This window comes from Diabrotica virgifera, chromosome 10, assembly GCF_917563875.1.
Source record: "Diabrotica virgifera virgifera chromosome 10, PGI_DIABVI_V3a".
NCBI lineage: Eukaryota > Metazoa > Arthropoda > Insecta > Coleoptera > Chrysomelidae > Diabrotica > Diabrotica virgifera.
The window spans coordinates 143,503,490-143,522,546 of record NC_065452.1 but is presented as its reverse complement, the minus strand read 5'-3'; the positions used below and the strand labels follow the sequence as shown (position 1 = coordinate 143,522,546).

The window sequence follows — 19,057 nt, the reverse complement described above, 5'->3', positions numbered from 1 at the left end:
AAGCTCTTTCCAAAGTTCAGGTAAAAGATCTCTCCTTCATGTTTTTAATAAAGTTTATCAAACTGGCTATATACCAATGGATTACCAAAGCAAACGTGAAAAGTTGTAGTGACTACCGAACCATTAGCTTGATGAGTCATGTTTTAAAGATATTTCTACGAATTTTGCACTCTAGGATGTACCAAAAAATAGAAGAACAGCTTGGTGATACACAGTTTGGATTCCGCAATAACCTTGGGACCAGAGAAGCACTGTTTAGTATTCAGGTTATGGTACAGAGATGCAGAGATGTCGGACATCCGGTTTATATGTGTTTCATTGACTTTGAGAAGGCCTTTGATCGGGTAAAAAATATACTGAAATTATTGCTATTCTTCAGAAGGTAGGTATTGATGATAAAGACCTACGCATTATCAAAAATATTTACTGGCATCAACGTGCAAACATCAGGATTGGCCGGGACACGTCTGAAGAACTTCAAATACGAAGAGGAGTAAGGCAGGGCTGCATTTTGTCCCCACTAATATTTAACATATATTCTGAGTTTGTTTTCAATAAAGCAGTGGATAATGCTCAATGTGGTATCAAAATGAATGGCGTCAATATTAATAATTTGAGATACGCGGATGACACGGTGTTAATTGCGAGCAATTATGAAGAACTTCAACATCTGATTAATAGGATTACCATAACGTGTGATGAATATGGACTCAAGCTAAACACCGCAAAGACCAAGGTGATGGTTGTCAGTAAGACGCCAATACAACCGGAAGTAGTAACAGCTTAAGGTGAACAATTAGAGAGAACTAATAGTATCACCTACCTTGGTTGTAATCTAAATGAGAACTGGGACATGAGCAAAGAAATTAGAATACGTAGGTATAGAGAAAGCCAGAGCTGCATTCTTTAAGATAAAGAAACTTTTATGTGGAAACAAAATTACTTTGAAGCTTAAAATTAGATTAGTGAGATGTTATGTGTTCTCTACTCTTTTGTACGGTGTCGAAGGTTGGACTGTAACAGATACTTTTCTCAAGAAATTGGAAGCCTTTGAAATCTGGGTATACTGAAGAATCCTACGAATAAGTTGGGTGGATAGAGTTCGTAACGAAGTTGTTTTGCACCCGATGGGAAAAATCACGGAAGTCGTCAGAACAGTTAAAAATTGAAAACTTGAATATGTTGGCCATGTTATGCGACACCCAGAGAGATAAAATATACTCCATTTAATAATACAAGGCAAGGTAGACGGAAGAAGAGGGCCAGGTCGAAGAAGAACGTCATGGCTTAAAAACCCGAGAGAATGGTATAACAGATCCTCTGCATCCCTTTTCCGAGTTGCCGTTGACAAAATTGCTATAGCCAATTTGATAGCCAACGTTCGATAATCGAGCACGGCACTTGAAGAAGATAAAATTTTGTATGCACCACGTCAGTAAAAACTCTTTATCGAACTCGTCTGTTACTCGCTTCGCTCGCTACGCTCGCTCTTCTCGTAATATCAGATTCGTTCGATAAAGAGTCACTTTACTGACTTGGTACATAAATAACTATAAGACTCCAGCGGACAGGCGAAATAAAATTACACAAATAACCGGGCGAGGCCTGTAAGGACCAAAATGAAAAAAATCGAAAAATTAAAAATGAGGTAAAGTACCCCGCACAGACCTTATGGAAATTAGGTCCCAGTGGATTTCGTTCATACTTTGGAAAAATACTCTTTCAAGCATCCTGATAAAAAGTTCTCATGGGCACAACTCAATCGTATGAAGGATTTTCAAGATATAGAGGCACAAACTCCGAAAATTAGAAGATTTACTGGGTATTCCAATTCATTGAGTTACTGGTTATCTGGCAACATGTAGAAGTTTGGATCAAGGAAAAGTACTAGTAGTCTAGGATTTTTTCCTGACTATCCAATGTCGACCTTTACTTTGACCTTAACCTTCAACGGACGTCATCTTCTAGAGTTTCGAGGGTTTTCGGCATTAAATTGATATAAACAGATTACTCATGGGTTTTTGGGATCGCTAAACACGAATATGCCATCAGAATTGACCTCTGGAGGACGTGGTGGCCAGGCCCACTGAAAGGGACGTCATCTTCTACAGTTTCGATGGTTTTCGGCATTTAATTGATGCAAATGAATTACTGGAGGGTGTTTTGAGGTCGCTAAACACGAATATGCCTACAGAACCGACCCCCGGAGCACCTGGTTTCCAAGATCAATGAAAGGGACTCCTGGAGTTTCGAGGGTCTTTGGTACTACATTAATGCAAACGGATTAGTTACAGGTTTTTGGGGTTGCTGAACACGAATACGTGATCAACACAGACACAGGCGCACCTGGTGCCTAAGACAGGTTATCTTCTGGAGTTTCGGTGGAATCAAATGGAGCAATCAAATGGATTACTCTTAGGTTTTTAACTACAGAACATATACTCCAGTGAAATAAGGCAAAAATATACCATGTTCGGGACACTTGAGCAGCCAGGTTGCAAATGAGTTTTTTGGGTACTATATACCTATACCATTATAAATACAAAAATGCCCGTCACAGTTCGGACCAGAATTTTAGTTATTAACAAATAAGTGTCAAAAATGGCAGTTTTTTCGTTTAAATCGCTACGGGTAAAAATAGGGTAATTAAATATCTTATTTATACCGTTATTCTCGTAGTAGATGAGCCAAGGTTTAAAATGGTAGTTTTTGAATTTCGGTTCGATCATTTGTTGCTTCAGAAATTGCAAAATAAGACTAAAATTTCGAAAATAGAAAAATTGCTATAACTTTTGTGAAAATGACCTTAAGACATTCATATTGCACGAAAAGTTGACACAAACAGTTCATATAATGCACAAAAATTTTAAGACGAGTTGTCAATTAGGTTAAATTCTATTCAATTTGTTTATCCCAATGAGTTTTTTATTCGCAATAATATTGTTCAGAAAATAGTAATGTAATAGCAATTCTGTGAAAACCACATGAAATAAGAAAATTTATGATTTCAAAGTATTTAAAAAAAATCATCAAAAAGTCATTTTTATCATTCCGAAAACATTTTAGTATAGTAGGGTCATTTTTAGTTTAAAAACAATTTGAATAACTTTGTTAATATTGACTGTAGATTAAAACTACTTTGGGATTTGAAAAGCTGGTATTTTATACGAATTGTCAAAAAAACATTTTTTACCTAGGTTAATTACACTCAAAGTTAGCCACTTTTTATATTTAATTGACAGCTACTTTTTTTATAACAATTAAGCAACCCAACTAGCGCCATTTCGAAGTTGAAGGTATATAGTTTATGAGTAAAAGTTTAAGTAAACTTTAAACTTCAACAGAGTTGTTAATAAAGCTTTAAAAATAACGTTCTAACGAAATCGATTTGTGGTCGGTGGAAACGAATTATTAAAATCCGTGCACTCAAAAAATGAAACTGATTCTTCAAACATATTCTGCGATTAATATCTCCAGAGCTTGTTGATGGATTTTGATCATAATTTTTTTAAATTGTATGTACTCGTAGTCTTGTAGAGTACGTTATGTACGTAAATCCCCACCTAACATTTCAAAATGTTAGGGGGAGTTCCCCTTATCACTCAGGGATATGAAAAATAGATTACGACCGATTCTAAGACCTACCGAATACCTATACATATATTATTTCATAAAAATCGGTCAAGCGGTCTCGGAGGAGTATGACAACTAACACTGTGACAGGAGAATTTTATATATGTAAATATATAGATGGGTATTAACAAGTAGGGGTTGGTGATGGAAAAGTGTAAATTAAGGGTTGTATGTATTCTTTAATCATACATCATATAAAATTAAGATAGACAATTTTGTCCAAAAAAATAAAAAAAAATGTCAGGGGGGCAACCCCCTTATAACTTATGGATATGAAAAATAGATTAAAGCCTATTCTCAGTCCCATAGGACTTATAAATAAAATTTCATAAAAATCGGCCAAGCCGTTTCGGAGTAGTATGGTAACTAACACTGTTACAGGAGAATTTTATGTATATTGAAGTAACTGTGAATTAAATAATAAAAGTGGCTAACTTTGACCGTAATTAACATAGGCGAAAAGTTTTTTTTTGAAAATTTCTGTAAAAATACCAGCTTTTGAAATACCAAGGTAAATTTACTCTACAGTCAATATTAACAAAGCTATTCAAATTGTTTTCAAGCCAAAAATGACTCTACTTTAGTAAAATGTTTTCGTAGTGACAAAAATTACTTTTTAATGATTATCTTCAATAATTTGAAAAAAAGACTATTGTTCTTTCATGTGGTTTTCACAGAATTTCTATATAATTATTATTTTCTGAACAATAACATTACAAAAAAAGCTCTTTGGGATAAACAAATTGAATAAAATTTAAACTAATTGACGAATCGTCTTATAATTTTTTGTGCAGTATATGGACTCTTTGACTCAACTTTTTGTGAAATATAAAAGTCGTAAGGTTACTTTCGCGAAAGTTATAGCAAATTTTTTATTTTCGAAATTTTAGTTTTATTTTGCAATTTTCGAAGCAACAAATGATCGGACCAAAATAAAAAAACTGCCGTTTTAAACATTGGCTCATCTACTAAAAGAAGAATACTATAAATAAGATATTTAATTATCCTATTTTTGACCCTTATTTGTTAATAACTAAAATTCTCGTCCGAACTGTGACAGGCATCTTTGTATGTATAATGTATTAGGTATATAGTACCCAAAAAACCGATTTGCAACCTGGCTGCTCAAGTGTCCCGACAAAAACCTTATTTCCCTGGAGTAATAACCTGTCTTAGGCACCAGGTGCTCATGTGTCTGTGCTAATCACGTATTCGTGTTCAGCAACCTCAAACACCTATAACTAATCCGTTTGCAATAATGTAGTACCAAAGACCCTCGAAACTCCAGGAGCGCCTTTCATTGACCTTGGAAACCAGGTGCTCCGGGGGTCAGTTCTGGTGGCATATTCGTGTTTAACGACCTCAAAAAACCCTCCAGTAATTCATTTGCATCAATTAAATGCCGAAAACTATCGAAACTCTAGAAGACGACGTCCCTTTTAGTGGACCTGGCCACCACGTCCTCCAGAGGTCAATTCTGATGGCATATTCGTGTTTAGCGATCCCAAAAACCCATGAGTAATCTGTTTATATCAATTTAATGCCGAAAACCCTCGAAACTCTAGAAGATGACGTCCGTTGAAGGTCAAGGTCAAAGTAAAGGTCGCCATTGGATAGTCAGGAAAAAATCCTAGACTACTAGTACTTTTTTTTGATCCAAACTTCTACATGTTGCCAGATAACCACTAACTCAGAGAATTGGAATACCCAGTAAATCTTATAATTTTTCGAGTTTGTGCCTCTATATCTTGAAAATCCTTCATACAATTGAGTTGTGCCCATGAGAACTTTTATCAGGATGCTTCAAAGGGTATTTTCCCAAAGTATGAACGAAATCCACTGGGAACTAATTTCCATAAGGTTTGTGCGGGGTACTTTTCTTGAACTATTTATCCGTTGTGTATTTCTATACCTAACAGTAGCGTTTACTGTTGCAATGTAATTGCAACATACAAGATTTTTAGAAATAAAAAAGGATATAAACATTCTCGAAATTCTTCGCATTTTGATTCTATTTTTAGTTTATAGTTATATTTTATTGTTTAGTTTATAACGAGATAAGAAAAGGTAACCCAAAAATAGATTTTCCATTTTAAAAGGAAAATAGCATCGTAATTTCAACAACAATGTTAAAAGTTTGTACGTTGGGAACTACAGAGCTAATTTTCTATGAAGGTTACCTATATACTTATACCTATCTACATATAAGGCGCATTCGATTACTATTCAACAAAAAATGTTCGTTCGGTCGGGTGAGGACTGTGAGGACCATTAGCGATATATTTCAAGTTCCGCGTATCTATTTTTTCAAAATTTGCAGAGAAAGTATCTTTTTATGACTAGAAAAGGTATATAGGTCTGAGGGATATATAGAAAAGGTTTATACAGGGTGTCCAGAAACTCTACCGACAAACGAAGACAGGAGATTCCTCAGATAATTTTAAGACAATTTAGCTCAATTCACCTAGTCCGAAAATGCTTCCTAAGGGAGCTAGAGCTCTTTGAAGATGGCGCCATGTAATTAGTTTTTCTTAAATACTTCCAGAACGCTTCTATTTAGAAAAACGAAAATTTGTATACTTATTTACTTTCCAGAAATGAATCGATTCCATCCATTGCGAATTTCTAGTACCGGTCATAGGCGTCCGTTTTGGGTAGGGCAACGGTTATTTTATCGCATAACTTTTTTTTCTTCAACTTTTAAGCATTTTTGATGCTGGATTATTAAATTGTGAGGTGTTCTAGTACTAAAAGGAACTCTTACTTTAAGTCGGTAGGACACACCGTTTTCTAGAAAAATCGATTTGAAAGTTTTTAGTTTTTGGAATTTGAAAAAAAAAATGGAAAAAAATTTAAAAAAAACGATGTATTTTACCAACTTAAAGCAAGAGTAACTTTTAGTACTCGAATATCTCATAATTGAATAATCTAGTGTTAAAAATACTTTAAAATTAAAGACAATAAAGTTATGCTATAAAATAACTGTTGACCTACCCAAAACGGACGTCTATGACCGGTACTAGAAATTCGCCATTAATGAAATCGATTAATCTCTGGAATATAAATAAATGGGACATCTTGGGTATTAAAGCACCGTAATATGTCTGTGTAGATTTTGACGTTCGATCCGACCATCACTTGTGACATCGTTGCCGTATCCTCTATTTTTTCATATTATCACGTTACAATTTTTGTGATATTATACACGAGCATGACACCCTCAAAAAAGCGCTTAGTTTTCGAGATACTGACCACAGAGGGATGAATGGCTAATTTTATTCATACTTTATATTTTCGAGGGTGCTGAAAACGAAAATGAAGTTTATTTTGAATTTTATGTGGGGGAACATTGTCAAAATCGCAATTTTAACCTAAAAATAAAAAAAAGAAATCACGTTTTTTTTTGCGTTTGCCTCGCTACAACTCTGTTCCATTTTAATATTTTTTTTTTGAAATTTTTACACTATATAGCTGTAACATTTCTGAAGACAAAGGTATCTGCCTCAAGTTTTTATTCTTACCATGATAAAGGTTATGAATTTTTCAAAGAAAAAGGTGCGGATTTGTGCATTGCAAAGTTTAATCGCAAAAGTTGTATGACGAAGTTTAAAATTTAGCTTCTTAATCACGTTTATTTTAAAGTAAAGAGTACAAAGAAGTTCTCTGGTAAGTTCTAGATCAATATGTTTTATAGAAAAAAAAAATAGTGCAACTTTTAATGTCAACATTAGAAATCCCCAATATAACGCTTATTTTTTGAGTGACAGACAATCTAGGTCTAATTTCTCACATTTAGTACTATCCTTGGATTATAAGCTTTCATTTGACACCTCATTTGTCATTTTACCTAGTTTAATGACGGAGAAGTAAACGTTATTATTCTATTATTCTTGTAGGTACATTTAACATTGATTGAAATTATGAAAGAAATATATAGAAAACAGCATGGCAACACTGTGACCCACAAACATAAAAATTCAGCCATATTCAGCTGTGCGTTACATAGGGTGCTTTAATATACAAGATGTCCAATAAATGTACCTACCAGTTTTCATCTTTCTAAATATTTTTTTAATCTTTTTTTTTTTAATTCAGAGAACGAAAAATTTTAAAATCGATTTTTCTAGAAAACGGTGTATCCTATCGACTCAAAGTAAGAGTACCTTTTAGTACTAAAATACCTCACAATTTAATAATTCAGAGTCAAAAATGCTTAAAAATTAAAGACAAAAAAGTTAGGCGCTAGAAATTCGCAATGAATGGAATCAATTCATTTCTAGAAAGTAAATACGCATACCAATTTTCGTTTTTGTAAATAGAAGATTTCTGGAGGTATTTAAGAAAAACTAATTACATGACGCCATCTTCAAAGAGCTCTAGCTCCCTTAGGAAGCATTTTCTGACTAGGTGAATTGGGTTAAATTGTCTTAAAATTATCTGAGGAATCTCCTGTCTTCGTTTGTCGGTAGAGTTTCTGGATACCCTGTATAAGAGAGTTTCAATGTTATCAATGGTTAGTTTCGTACTTTCATATGGGTGAAGCCTGACAGGCCTCACCCGTCCGATGGAGGGTTATATGGATATTTTTTGTGTTTAATTACGTGTTTAATTTCATGGTTAAAACTACATAATATAATCTTAACAGAGCTTACCTTTGGATTTCCGATCATCTTCTTTTTTGTTATTATTGTTATGATGGTTGTTATTATAACACACCCCACTTAGTATTTCTAAAAATAAAATATTTTGAAATACGGAATTAGAATTACTTATAAATCTAAAGGATATTTAAAGACTATTGTATTGTATTTATAACTAAAAAACTAACCAAACATATAAATGCTTACAGTTTAGACTATTCAAAATAATTATTATTGCCCTTCTAAAAACAGCACATCAAAAAGATTCAAATAGTATGAAAAATGCATGGTACCAGTTTGTTTGGATTTTCCAATAATTTAAGGAAACCGCACCAGAAAATGCTGTTTTGCACTTGATATGTGTGATTTGGGAAACGGGAAAATGGTCTGATGACCAGACATCGTCTACTTTCATTCCTCTGTTCAAAAAAGGAACTCCACTAGACCACAGGAATTATAGAACGTTATCCTTAATGTAGCGAACCGAGTAAAACAATCTTGGAACAATAGTAAACAACCAATGGGATCACTCACAAGAAGTAAAATGTAGAATAGAGAAGGCTAGGAGTGCATTCAACACAACATGGCCAAACTCTTTAAAAGCCACAACCTTAATCTGGAGATAAAAGTAAGGCTCCTAGCTCCTACAATGTTATATCTTCTCAATATTATACTACGGAGTTGAATCCTGGACACTCACTGAAGCGATGGAGAAAAAACTTGAAGCCTTCGAGATGCAACTATACAGGCACATCCTAACGATATCATGGACGGACAAGATAACCAACGAGACCGTGCTGCGAAGAATGTGGAAAGAAAGAGAGGTGATGTATACGATTAAAAGGAGAAAATGAGAATATCTCGGGCACTTATAGAAACGGCACTAAATACTGAAGGCAATCCTTCAAGGCGAAGTATTCGGAAAGCGAGAAATTGGGACAAGAAGAATATCATGGTTAAAGAACCTGAGGAAATGGTTCTCCACAACAACTAATCTATGTAAACCGTCAGTTAATAAAATAATAATTAAAGCCAGAATAATCCTTAATATCTTACGCAAGTAAGGTTCTACTTCATATGGTACATGAAAGATTAGAAGCTTTTCTGTTGCCACATGTCTCGGAGGAACAAGCTGGTTTTGTCCCAGTAAAAGGTACAAGAAATCATATTCTTAATGTCAGACAGTTAATTGAAAAAGCTCGCGTTAATACCCCTATGTATGTGCTTTGTTGATTACACAAAGGCCTTCGATAAAGTAAAATGGCAGTATATGTGGTCAATACTAGTGGAGGTGGAGAAACCCCATCACTTAGTTCAGACACAGAATAAATAACCACACAGAAGCAAAACTCCTGCCGAAAACGGTAACATAATTTTCGTGCTCATGCATCACGTAACTGGTGCAACCTCACTTTTGCGACCGACGTGACAGTTGTTTATAGTTAAATTTTATATTTTTATATAATATGTTTTATTTTATATTTTATAGTTAAATTTTATATTTCATAGTTAATTAATAATTACTTGTCAAAAATATTACCTAATTTGGAATGGTCTATTCCTTAGAACATAAAGTTCTATTCTGTAACTGGTGCACAAGGTCAAATATTTCGGTACCAACAAAATCAATGGAAACGACAGTCAGATTCGCTTCTGTGTGGTTATTTATTCTGTGGTTCAGATATGCTGACGATACATTAATAATAGCTTGAAAACAAGAAGAAATGCAAAACATAATGAGACAACTAGAGGAGAAAAGCAAAGAGACCTAATGCTAAAAAAGAGAAGGACAAAAATCATGACAATACACCGAGCACAGAAAGATCTTCAGCATATTAAAGAGATCGGGAGTTTTGAAGTAATAGAGAGTTTCATATATCTGGGGTCTCTTATAACAAATGAAGGAGTATGTGACAGACAAATACGAAGAAGGCTTATTATCGCAATATCAGCTATGATGAAGCTTATAATAATTTGGAAAAACTTAACCATAAGAGTGCACAGAAAATTAAGACTCGTAAGAGTACTCGTGGACCCTGAAGAAAGAAGATAAGAACAAAATAGAGGCTTTTGAGATCAGAATATACCACCGCATGTTGAGAATTACCTGAGTTGATCGTCGAACAAATGTATCCATAGTGGTAAACACACAGTTTGCTACCGGAAATTTTTTTACTATTTCTAGGTAATTTGGGTCTGCTGAATCCAAAAATGCCACCAGATTTGCTCCATCAGATCGTTTTCAGAAAATACGACAACAGATCACATTTCTAACATATAGGGTAATTTAACGCAGCACTACCTACATATACAGTGCGGTGGAATAAGTGTTGCCCCCCCTATTAACTCGTTTATTTTAAGAATATTAGCAAAACGCTCGGATAGGTCGATTTTTAAACTAACCATAGTATATTATAGCATCAACGTTTCTAACTTTACGCGATCCCTCTTCAGGTGACAGGCATAACTTTGATTTTTTTAAATTTGAAAGTACATCATGTGACACCTCATTTAAAAGCTCTTAAAATACTGATTTCAAAAATGTATAATACTTTAATCCTGTTTGAGAGCGTAGGCGCAAAATTTCGGTCGAACTCTTTTTAAACGCATTTATTTTTTTCGAATTCTGAGAAAACTAATACGTATTTTTGAAAAATTTAAACGCAGAATCAAAGATTAGATTATTACCGACGGCTGAAAGTTCCTTAAAATAAACAAAAAGTTTCTTTTGAATGATATATTTGAAATTAAAAATCACACTAAATTTTCTCTTTTTTTTACCACTGTGACTTATTAAAATAAACATTATAGGAGTTCTCAGGGACTTTGGACCATAGAGAATACTGTAATATTTCATTCTGCGTTTAAATTTTTTAAAAATATTTATTAGTTTTTTCAGGATTCGAAAAAAATGATTGCATTTAGAAAGAATTCGACCGAAATTTTGCGCCTACGCTCTCAAACAGGATTAAAGTATTATACATTTTTGAAATCAGTATTTTAAGAGCTTTTAAATGAGGTGTCACATGATGTACTTTCCCATTTAAAAAAATCGAAGTTATGCCTGTCACCTGAAGAGGGATCGCGTAAAGTTCGAAACGTTGCTGCTATAATATACTATGGTTAGTTTAAAAATCGACCTGTCCGAGCGTTTTGCTTATATTCTTAAAATAAACAAGTTAATAGGGGGCAACACTTATTCCACCGCACTGTATGTAATGCTGCTACCCATGAAATAAACCAAATACGAATAAAAAGTAAGATATTTATTGTACAATAACGTACTTACAAAAATCATCACACATATCTGCCAAAAAAACTTAACTTTTCATCTAACCTAACCGGCAGCGTCGCAACAAGAATGTGTTATTCGGCGTCACCTAAAAACTTCCTTTTATATGATTTTCTTACAAAGGGTTTAAAAGGACAGTCCCTTTGAAGACTCTAGTAGTAATCCGCGATCATGTGATAGCCCTATCTCCCTGATACCCCTCTTCCATCGTTTTGATATCTTGGTGACGATTTTCTGGGAAACGGTCTAAGTGGCTGTGGAGGTAATACATTTTAATACTCATATGACAACCGTGTTTGTTAAAATTGTTGAGCATTTATTCCACTCTAATGCCTAATTGGTATACTTCCATATTTTTTGCCATTATGTAGAAGGACACACTTTACACTTCGTTTGGAACTGTGGATAAAAAGACGCCAGTGATCTGGTGTATACTCCGATACACCCATTTTTTCTAACAGTCTAGAGATAAAAGATCTTTTATCTCTATTACGGTAGTATGTAATTTTATAGGAGTAACCAGGGGGTGGTTTTGGGGGTTATAACCCCCCTTTTGGATGTACTTTGAGCTCCATACGCTTAACACCATTATTATTCCATACCCCCAGAGACCTTCAAGTAGATGTAACCCCGCCCTTAGGATCATCCTGGTTACACCTCTGCTGTAATTTTGGTGTCTGGGTGAAGAAAATTATTTTCTTTTAGTCTGGAGGTAAGCAACTTGGAAGAATCCTTTGGAAGGTTCAAATTTCTGATAAGATCGCTTAGCTCTTCCTGAGTAAAGCGCTCAGGACGTGTTGAATCCCCTTCAAAGTTACTGTCGCCTTCCTCAAATCTATTAGTCTGCAGTTCGTCAAATAACGTTTCGGCAGTATCCTCTGGTAACATAGGTAGACTGCTAAATATTTTAATGGATATCTGCTCAAGCTGATGTGGAATTGGTCTTATTGCTGAATCCAGGTTAGGATATGTTCACGTATGTCGATTGTTACGATTAGGTAATGCCCTTTATATTCACAAGACACAAACAGCAATCGTCAAAATGATTTTTTGGTTCCCTCTATACCATTGGAAAACCAAATTTAAACATTTTCGTTGTCCTTTCATCCACTGTCGCCAGTTTTCAATACAAGTTTTGCACACTACATGTGGAGCTCAGGTTTTATCTTGATCCCCTAAATTAACACCAAAATAGGCCCTTTTGTTCATTTGCCCATTTGTCTTAGAATTTGTTAAGTTTGTTTATAAACATATTGCAATTATAGTGGTGGAATATACAGAAATGTAAGAATATTTAGGTATTTGATAAGTATGTTATATCTCGAAAACTAGAGCTGACACAAAGAAAAGGTTTGTATTTTTGGAATCAGCACAGATGAATTAACTAAAATCAGTTGATTTTTTTTTCGGCAGCAAGACAAAAAATTTTTTTTGTTGGGCTGTGTAATAGAGCAACTCAATTTAATAGATAAGTTGTTTAAACAAATACAACTAATACACATAGTATTTTGGAAATATTGCCAGAGAACAGGTACGACAGAAAAACTTATCATCGTGGGCAAAGTTGAAAGAAAAAGACCGAGGGAAAGATCTCTAAACCGTTGAGTGAATCAAACAAAAACACCAAAGTAAATGAAGGAGAACTCAGCTGATTTGAAAGAAAAATTTCCGGACCTTACCACGATATGACCATAAATTAGTATAGAATAAGGAAAAAGTCAAACAATGTCAAACCTGGACTATAACCAAGGCCAACATGAATAGGTACACTAGCCACAACAGAAAGATCAATGGAAAGAGCAATGCTAGGTATACGACTATCGGATAAAAAGTGGAACGACTGGGTAAGATCAAAATCAAAAGTCTAGGATCTGTATCTGTCGAGTATGGAGGGAGAGTCAAGTCCCACAGCACTTAGGCCACAATTGACCCACTGTGCATCCTCCCAGGGGGTTGTCCTCCTTAGCTCATTGTCCATCCTGCCATTTCCAGGAAGTTGGACAAATCGCCAGGATACATCTTCCCTATGTCGGCAGGTGTAGGCCAAGGCTCGCCGAACGCATACTCTCGTATTGACGATAACTCCGGACGGTCACATAGGCCATGCTCGACAGTTTCGTCATCTTGTTCACACTTCCTGTACAGAGGTGTGTCTACTAGCCCCAGTGTGTGTCATTCTCAAGTACTTTTCTGATGCTGACTACCCATGGTTCCTTAGTGTTACGTTGACAAGTCTACATCCTGGCCCTTCTTCCCATCTTTTTACGGTTTGCGTGTGGGAGTGACATTTGGCAATTTCCGTGATTATTGGAGTTGACCAGCCAAAAAGATCACCAGGACTTAAGATTCTTAGGCCTGCTGCCTTCATAGCTAGCTGGTCAGCAATACGGTTGCCTTTATTTCCGTTTTGTCCTTGAACCCACCTCAGGATGATGTTGTTACCATCCGAAGCTTGGGCTAGTGACTTATGACACTCCATTACTAGCCCTGATATGACACGTGGTCTATTGAGGGTTACTAGCGCTTGTCTGCTCTCTGTGCAGATTATTATGGTTTTATCGGCTATACCTTTCCGGGTTATCTCTTTTGCGGCTATGGAGATACCAACCAGTTCAGTCTGAACTACTCAGACATTTTTGCCCATACCCCATTTTATACTGAGGTTCAGTGATCTGGAGTATATCCCGCATCCTGAGCCTTCTCTTCCATTTTGGAGTCATCGGTGTAGGTGCAATATGCATTTGCCACGTTTTACTAACTATGTTGTCTTGTTTCGATTTAGGGTTTGTCGAAGACAAACGTAGATTTAATTGAGTCGCCTCTATGGCCTGAAAGTAACAGGGGTAGTGCCTTCAGCTCACCCCACCAGAAAAAGTGGAGGATATCACAACAAAAATTGCCAAACTCAAATGGAGCTTCGCAGGCCACACTGCTAGACAAAAAGACCAATGTTGGAACGCCACAATACAATATTAGAGACCTTACAAAGGTAGATGACCAAGAGGAAGACCACACAGTGCCGGATTAACCATTAGGCGGACTAGGGGGCCCCCAAGGGCCCGGGCACTTGATGGGGCCCGCATCCCACACAAATGCATTCATTAATATTGAATTATTTAAGCGGTTATTTAAAAAAAATTAAAATGTTAAAAAAATAAAATAGGACTAACTGAGACAAAAAAAAAGAAAATGGTTAATTTACGATTACCAATCAAACTCAGTTTTTTGCTTTGTCTTTTGTCAAATATCAGAAAAATACAACCGACTTCAAGACAAATTAAGCAGTTATCTTCAAAGGCATTTTTATATTCCATGTTCTAATCATTCCCTCAATTTGGTAATCAATTTTGCAAACAAATTTTGATAAAAACTGGTAATTATTTTGGTATGGTACGTTTTCTTTTTCAATTTCTACCCACCGATGGGCCTTATAGTCCATTCACTCATGGTAATATACCTATTGCAAAACCTCCGGATTTTAAAGAGCCTTTGGATTTGAAACAAGAGCTTGGATTGACATGAAATTTGGTATAAGCATAGCTAAGCTAACATGTCAAATAAAAAAGTGATATTGTGCCAGTGTGTGTTTTGCTCTACGGTTGAGTCCACCCCTTCTCGGGGGTGAAAAAATATACCGTCAAAATACGTCCGGAAGTGGATAACCTGACTAATTCCTAATCAACTTTTGTTCAATAGAGAGTTTTCATCAAGTCAATACATTTCGAGTTATTTGCAAGTGAATATCTTCATTTTTTAACAAAAAATAACATGTTTTTAGACGGTTGTTCGCAAATAACTCAAAAGTAAGTATTTTATCGAAAAAATATTCTTAGCAAAAATATAGCTTTTAAAAAATTGAAAAAATGGTGTATGTGTGCAGTCTGTAGACCCAGTAGAAGCAGAGTTGTAGCTAATGAAAAGTAGGTTCCTATTCGTCAAATTCCAAATCAAATATTTCAACGTGAAATAATTAAAAAATGAAGAACTTTTCATGGAAAACTCATCATAAATTGTTTAAATGTTTTAAAAAAGCATTATTCTTGTTTTTAAAAAAAAATGTGTGTGTGTACTTTGTACGCACGTAAGAAGTTATACTTCTATTATATGATTTCAACGAAATAAACATACTTTCTAGAGGTTATTTGTATTAAAAGATTAAACTAATTTTTACTTACTACTTTCCAAAAATTTTTATTAAAACAATACTAAAATAAAAAAAAAGTTAGATAATACATGGAATCGAACCGGGGACCTCTCGATCTCCGGTCGAACGCGCTACCACCGAGCTAAACTCCCTTTGCTTTGACAGCTTACAAGATTTCTCATACATACTGACAAATTTGATAGACCAAGTGGGGTATAAAAATACTTTAAAATTTAAAGTAAATATACTTACTATTATTATAAAATATTTTATTCCCGAGGAAGACAAATCCAAAGACACAAAAATTATAATAAATAATACATTTACTAAAAACACTAATATATGCTTTTAATGCCTTATTTGCGCTGATACAAACATAATTTGAAAGATTAGCAACGAACTACATACTGTCTGTCTGCGCATGCGCCAGTCAAGTATAAAATTTCACCCTCGATCGTAAAGAAGTATAATTTCAAAAATGTCTATCATAAAAAGTAAGCAAGATACGCTCAGAATAAAGTTGATTCCATTTTTTGGGTAAAATAATTTTGGTGAAAATAACCCCCTAATTAGCATCCCAAATGAAATTAATCCTTACCGCTTCACAAGCTACTTTACTTATGTATTGTTCATATGCTCAGTAAGTTTTATCGGTATAAAGTGCTTATTTATAAAAGGGCTGTAGTAGAAATAGCTTGAACAAATCACTAATCACAAGTGTATGCAATTTTTTTTTGGTTTAATCCCTCGAAAACTAATAACCATTGGCATGGTACAATGAATATTTCAAATCAGGTACCTAGTGTAGTGGGTAGTGTGTGTGTTGAGTAAATGTCTTGTTAGTTAGCAAAGTCGTCATTGTTTTTGCAAAGAGACGCTAATTGTATCCGAACATCTGCGGTACCTCCGGTGAGTACCGATCCCACAAGGATAGAAACTATTTTCATTTATTAATTTTTAATAAATGAAAAATTCTCTACACAGGGTATGCAAATTTTGAACAGTCATATCTTAACCAATTTTTATCTCCCAAAAAAGCAAAGATCTGAAATATTCAGAAAATCAAAACCTATATTTTTTACTCTTTAAGATTTTTGGTACCACTAATAATTTTTAAGTTATTTTGAAAAAAAAGACAATTTTTTTTCAAAATTTAAAAAAAATTGTTTTACTTTAAATCCCAATGTTTTGAAATATAAGCACTGTGAACCGGAGAAAACTTACAGATCATATAGATACTATACTTATAAGTTTTTTCAAGATTTTCATAAATTTTCAAGATTTTTGTGCCAAAAAAAAAGAATCAACATTATTTTAAGCTTTACTTGCTTAATTTTGATACTTGAAACTTGTTATAAAAACAAAAATAAAACTTTTTTAACACTTTAAAAAAGTTGTGATGATTTTTCACCGAAAAGTGTTTCATGTTTTGGTAATTTACGTTGAAATATTTGATTTGGAATTTGTCGAATAAGAATCTAACTTTCATTAGCTCCAGTTCTGCTTATACTGGGTCTACATACTTCATACATACACCATTTTTTTAAATTTTGTATACGCTATATTTTTTCTAAGAATATTCTTTCGATAAAATACTTAATTTTAGAGATTGCGAAAAACCGTCTAAAAAGGTGTTTTTTTTTGTTGAAAAATGAACATATTCACTCGCAAATAACTCAAAAAGTATTGATTTAGTGAAACAACTTGATAGAACAAAATTTACTTAGAATTAATCAGTTATCCATTATTTTGAATGTCTGTTTTTTCACCCCCGAAGGGGTGGCACTCATACCGAGGGCAAAATCACATATCGACACAATATCCCTTTTTTCTTTGGCATATTAACTATGGAATATTAATGAGAAGTTGTTGCTAAATGTAAAAAGAAAAGAAAAATGATCTTTTTTACATTGTCGTAATTTATTTTTGGAGTAACTGCTTCCCAAAACAACATAAATATCTCTAAATTTGTTTTAAGTAAATGGTCGATATAAAGGGGCCTACTTCTTATGGCTGCCTAGGGCCCCATGATGCCTTAAACCGTCACTGAGACTACAGAGTAGATGGGTAGATAAGATGAAGTATGTTGCTCAGGATAGAGACCGATGGAAGGAGTTGGGAGAGGCCTATGTCCAAAAATGGACGATAGAATGCTAAGAAAAAGAACAAACTCTGCCTGTCACCTTCGCTTTCTCTAGATGGATGGGTGTTTTTTGTGCTGTCTTTTAATGACGTTTTTAAAAACTGTTGCAATTGTTAAATGTTGATGAAAAAATAGTGTTATTTCTTTTAAGATCTAAAAAAGACTTACCATGACTGTTGATGAAATTCGCTAAGTAGAGGTCCAGTTCTCTAACAGATACATTAATATGATATGGGTTAACACAAAGTCCAGGTTGAGAACAGTCTGGATTTTTTTCTAACCTTTCACCATCTGTACTTTCTAAAGGAATTGCTTTAAATAATATCACCATAACGAGATCAAGTCGCCAAACTTTATCAGCCTGACGAAGGCAGTCTATTCGGCGCATTTTGCCCTTTTGGTCAGGGTTCGAGAGGACGCAAACAGCGGATCGCTTGCCAGTTATACTTAAGACGAAGTCTTCACGACATTCTTGAGTAATATCTTTGCGCAGCTTTCCCAACAAACGAGACGCCCATTTTTGCTTGACTTCCGCCTTCTCGTTCTGCAAAGAATATTAGGATTAGCTAAAACTAACACTATTACAACATTCACTTTTTTTTATAAATTAATCATTTCGTTGTTAAACGAAACAAGAGCCGTATTATTTTTCAGTTCGTTCAGAGTAGTCTAGGCGCCAGAGGGGTCACCGTGTCCTTTTCAATTCTGATGGACAAACCCAACGGTTTCTTATGGATTTTTGGCTGCTGATTACGAATTTCGAGGGTGGATTTCGATCCGAGTGGTCAAAAGATTGTTATAAACAATTATAAACAATCTAATTGTTTATCTGGCTCATAAACTAAAAGAGATAAAAAAAATGTTTCAAATAAAATCTGTTCCTTAATAAAAAAAGAAGAAAAAAACGTTTACTAAACTTAAATTCAACAATTCGAACTCAAGATATTGTAAAATTAGTGCACAATGCAAACTGCAAATTGCAAAATACGTATTTTTCGAAGCTTTACCGACCGTAACTCGACTTCTGCGTATGCAATGATCCTTAGAGGGTCTCAATTTTAAAGGTTAATCAATAGGTTTCCAAACAAAGTTTGTTAAAATAATTTATCTTTATTTGTTTTAAAGTTATACCCGTTTGAAGTTATAATTTTCTTTAAAAAATTGTACATCAATTTGTTTATAAGGGTTTCAAGCAAATTTGAGCA

At 34.4% G+C, this 19,057-nt stretch overlaps 1 protein-coding gene across 4 annotated transcripts in view; it reads right to left on the bottom strand.

Annotated features, from left to right (window-relative positions):
* Positions 1–19,057, bottom strand: part of LOC114340735 (nuclear factor 1 X-type) — a 123,685-nt gene that overhangs the window by 44,527 nt on the left and 60,101 nt on the right. For all 4 annotated transcript variants that reach the window (XM_050663180.1, XM_050663181.1, XM_050663182.1 and 1 more), the window contains exons 3-4: positions 18,021–18,396; positions 8,286–8,363 (exon numbers count right to left, since the gene is read on the bottom strand). In XM_050663180.1, the coding sequence (XP_050519137.1) occupies positions 8,286–8,363; positions 18,021–18,396 (454 nt within the window). The remainder of the gene's footprint in view (positions 1–8,285; positions 8,364–18,020; positions 18,397–19,057) is intronic.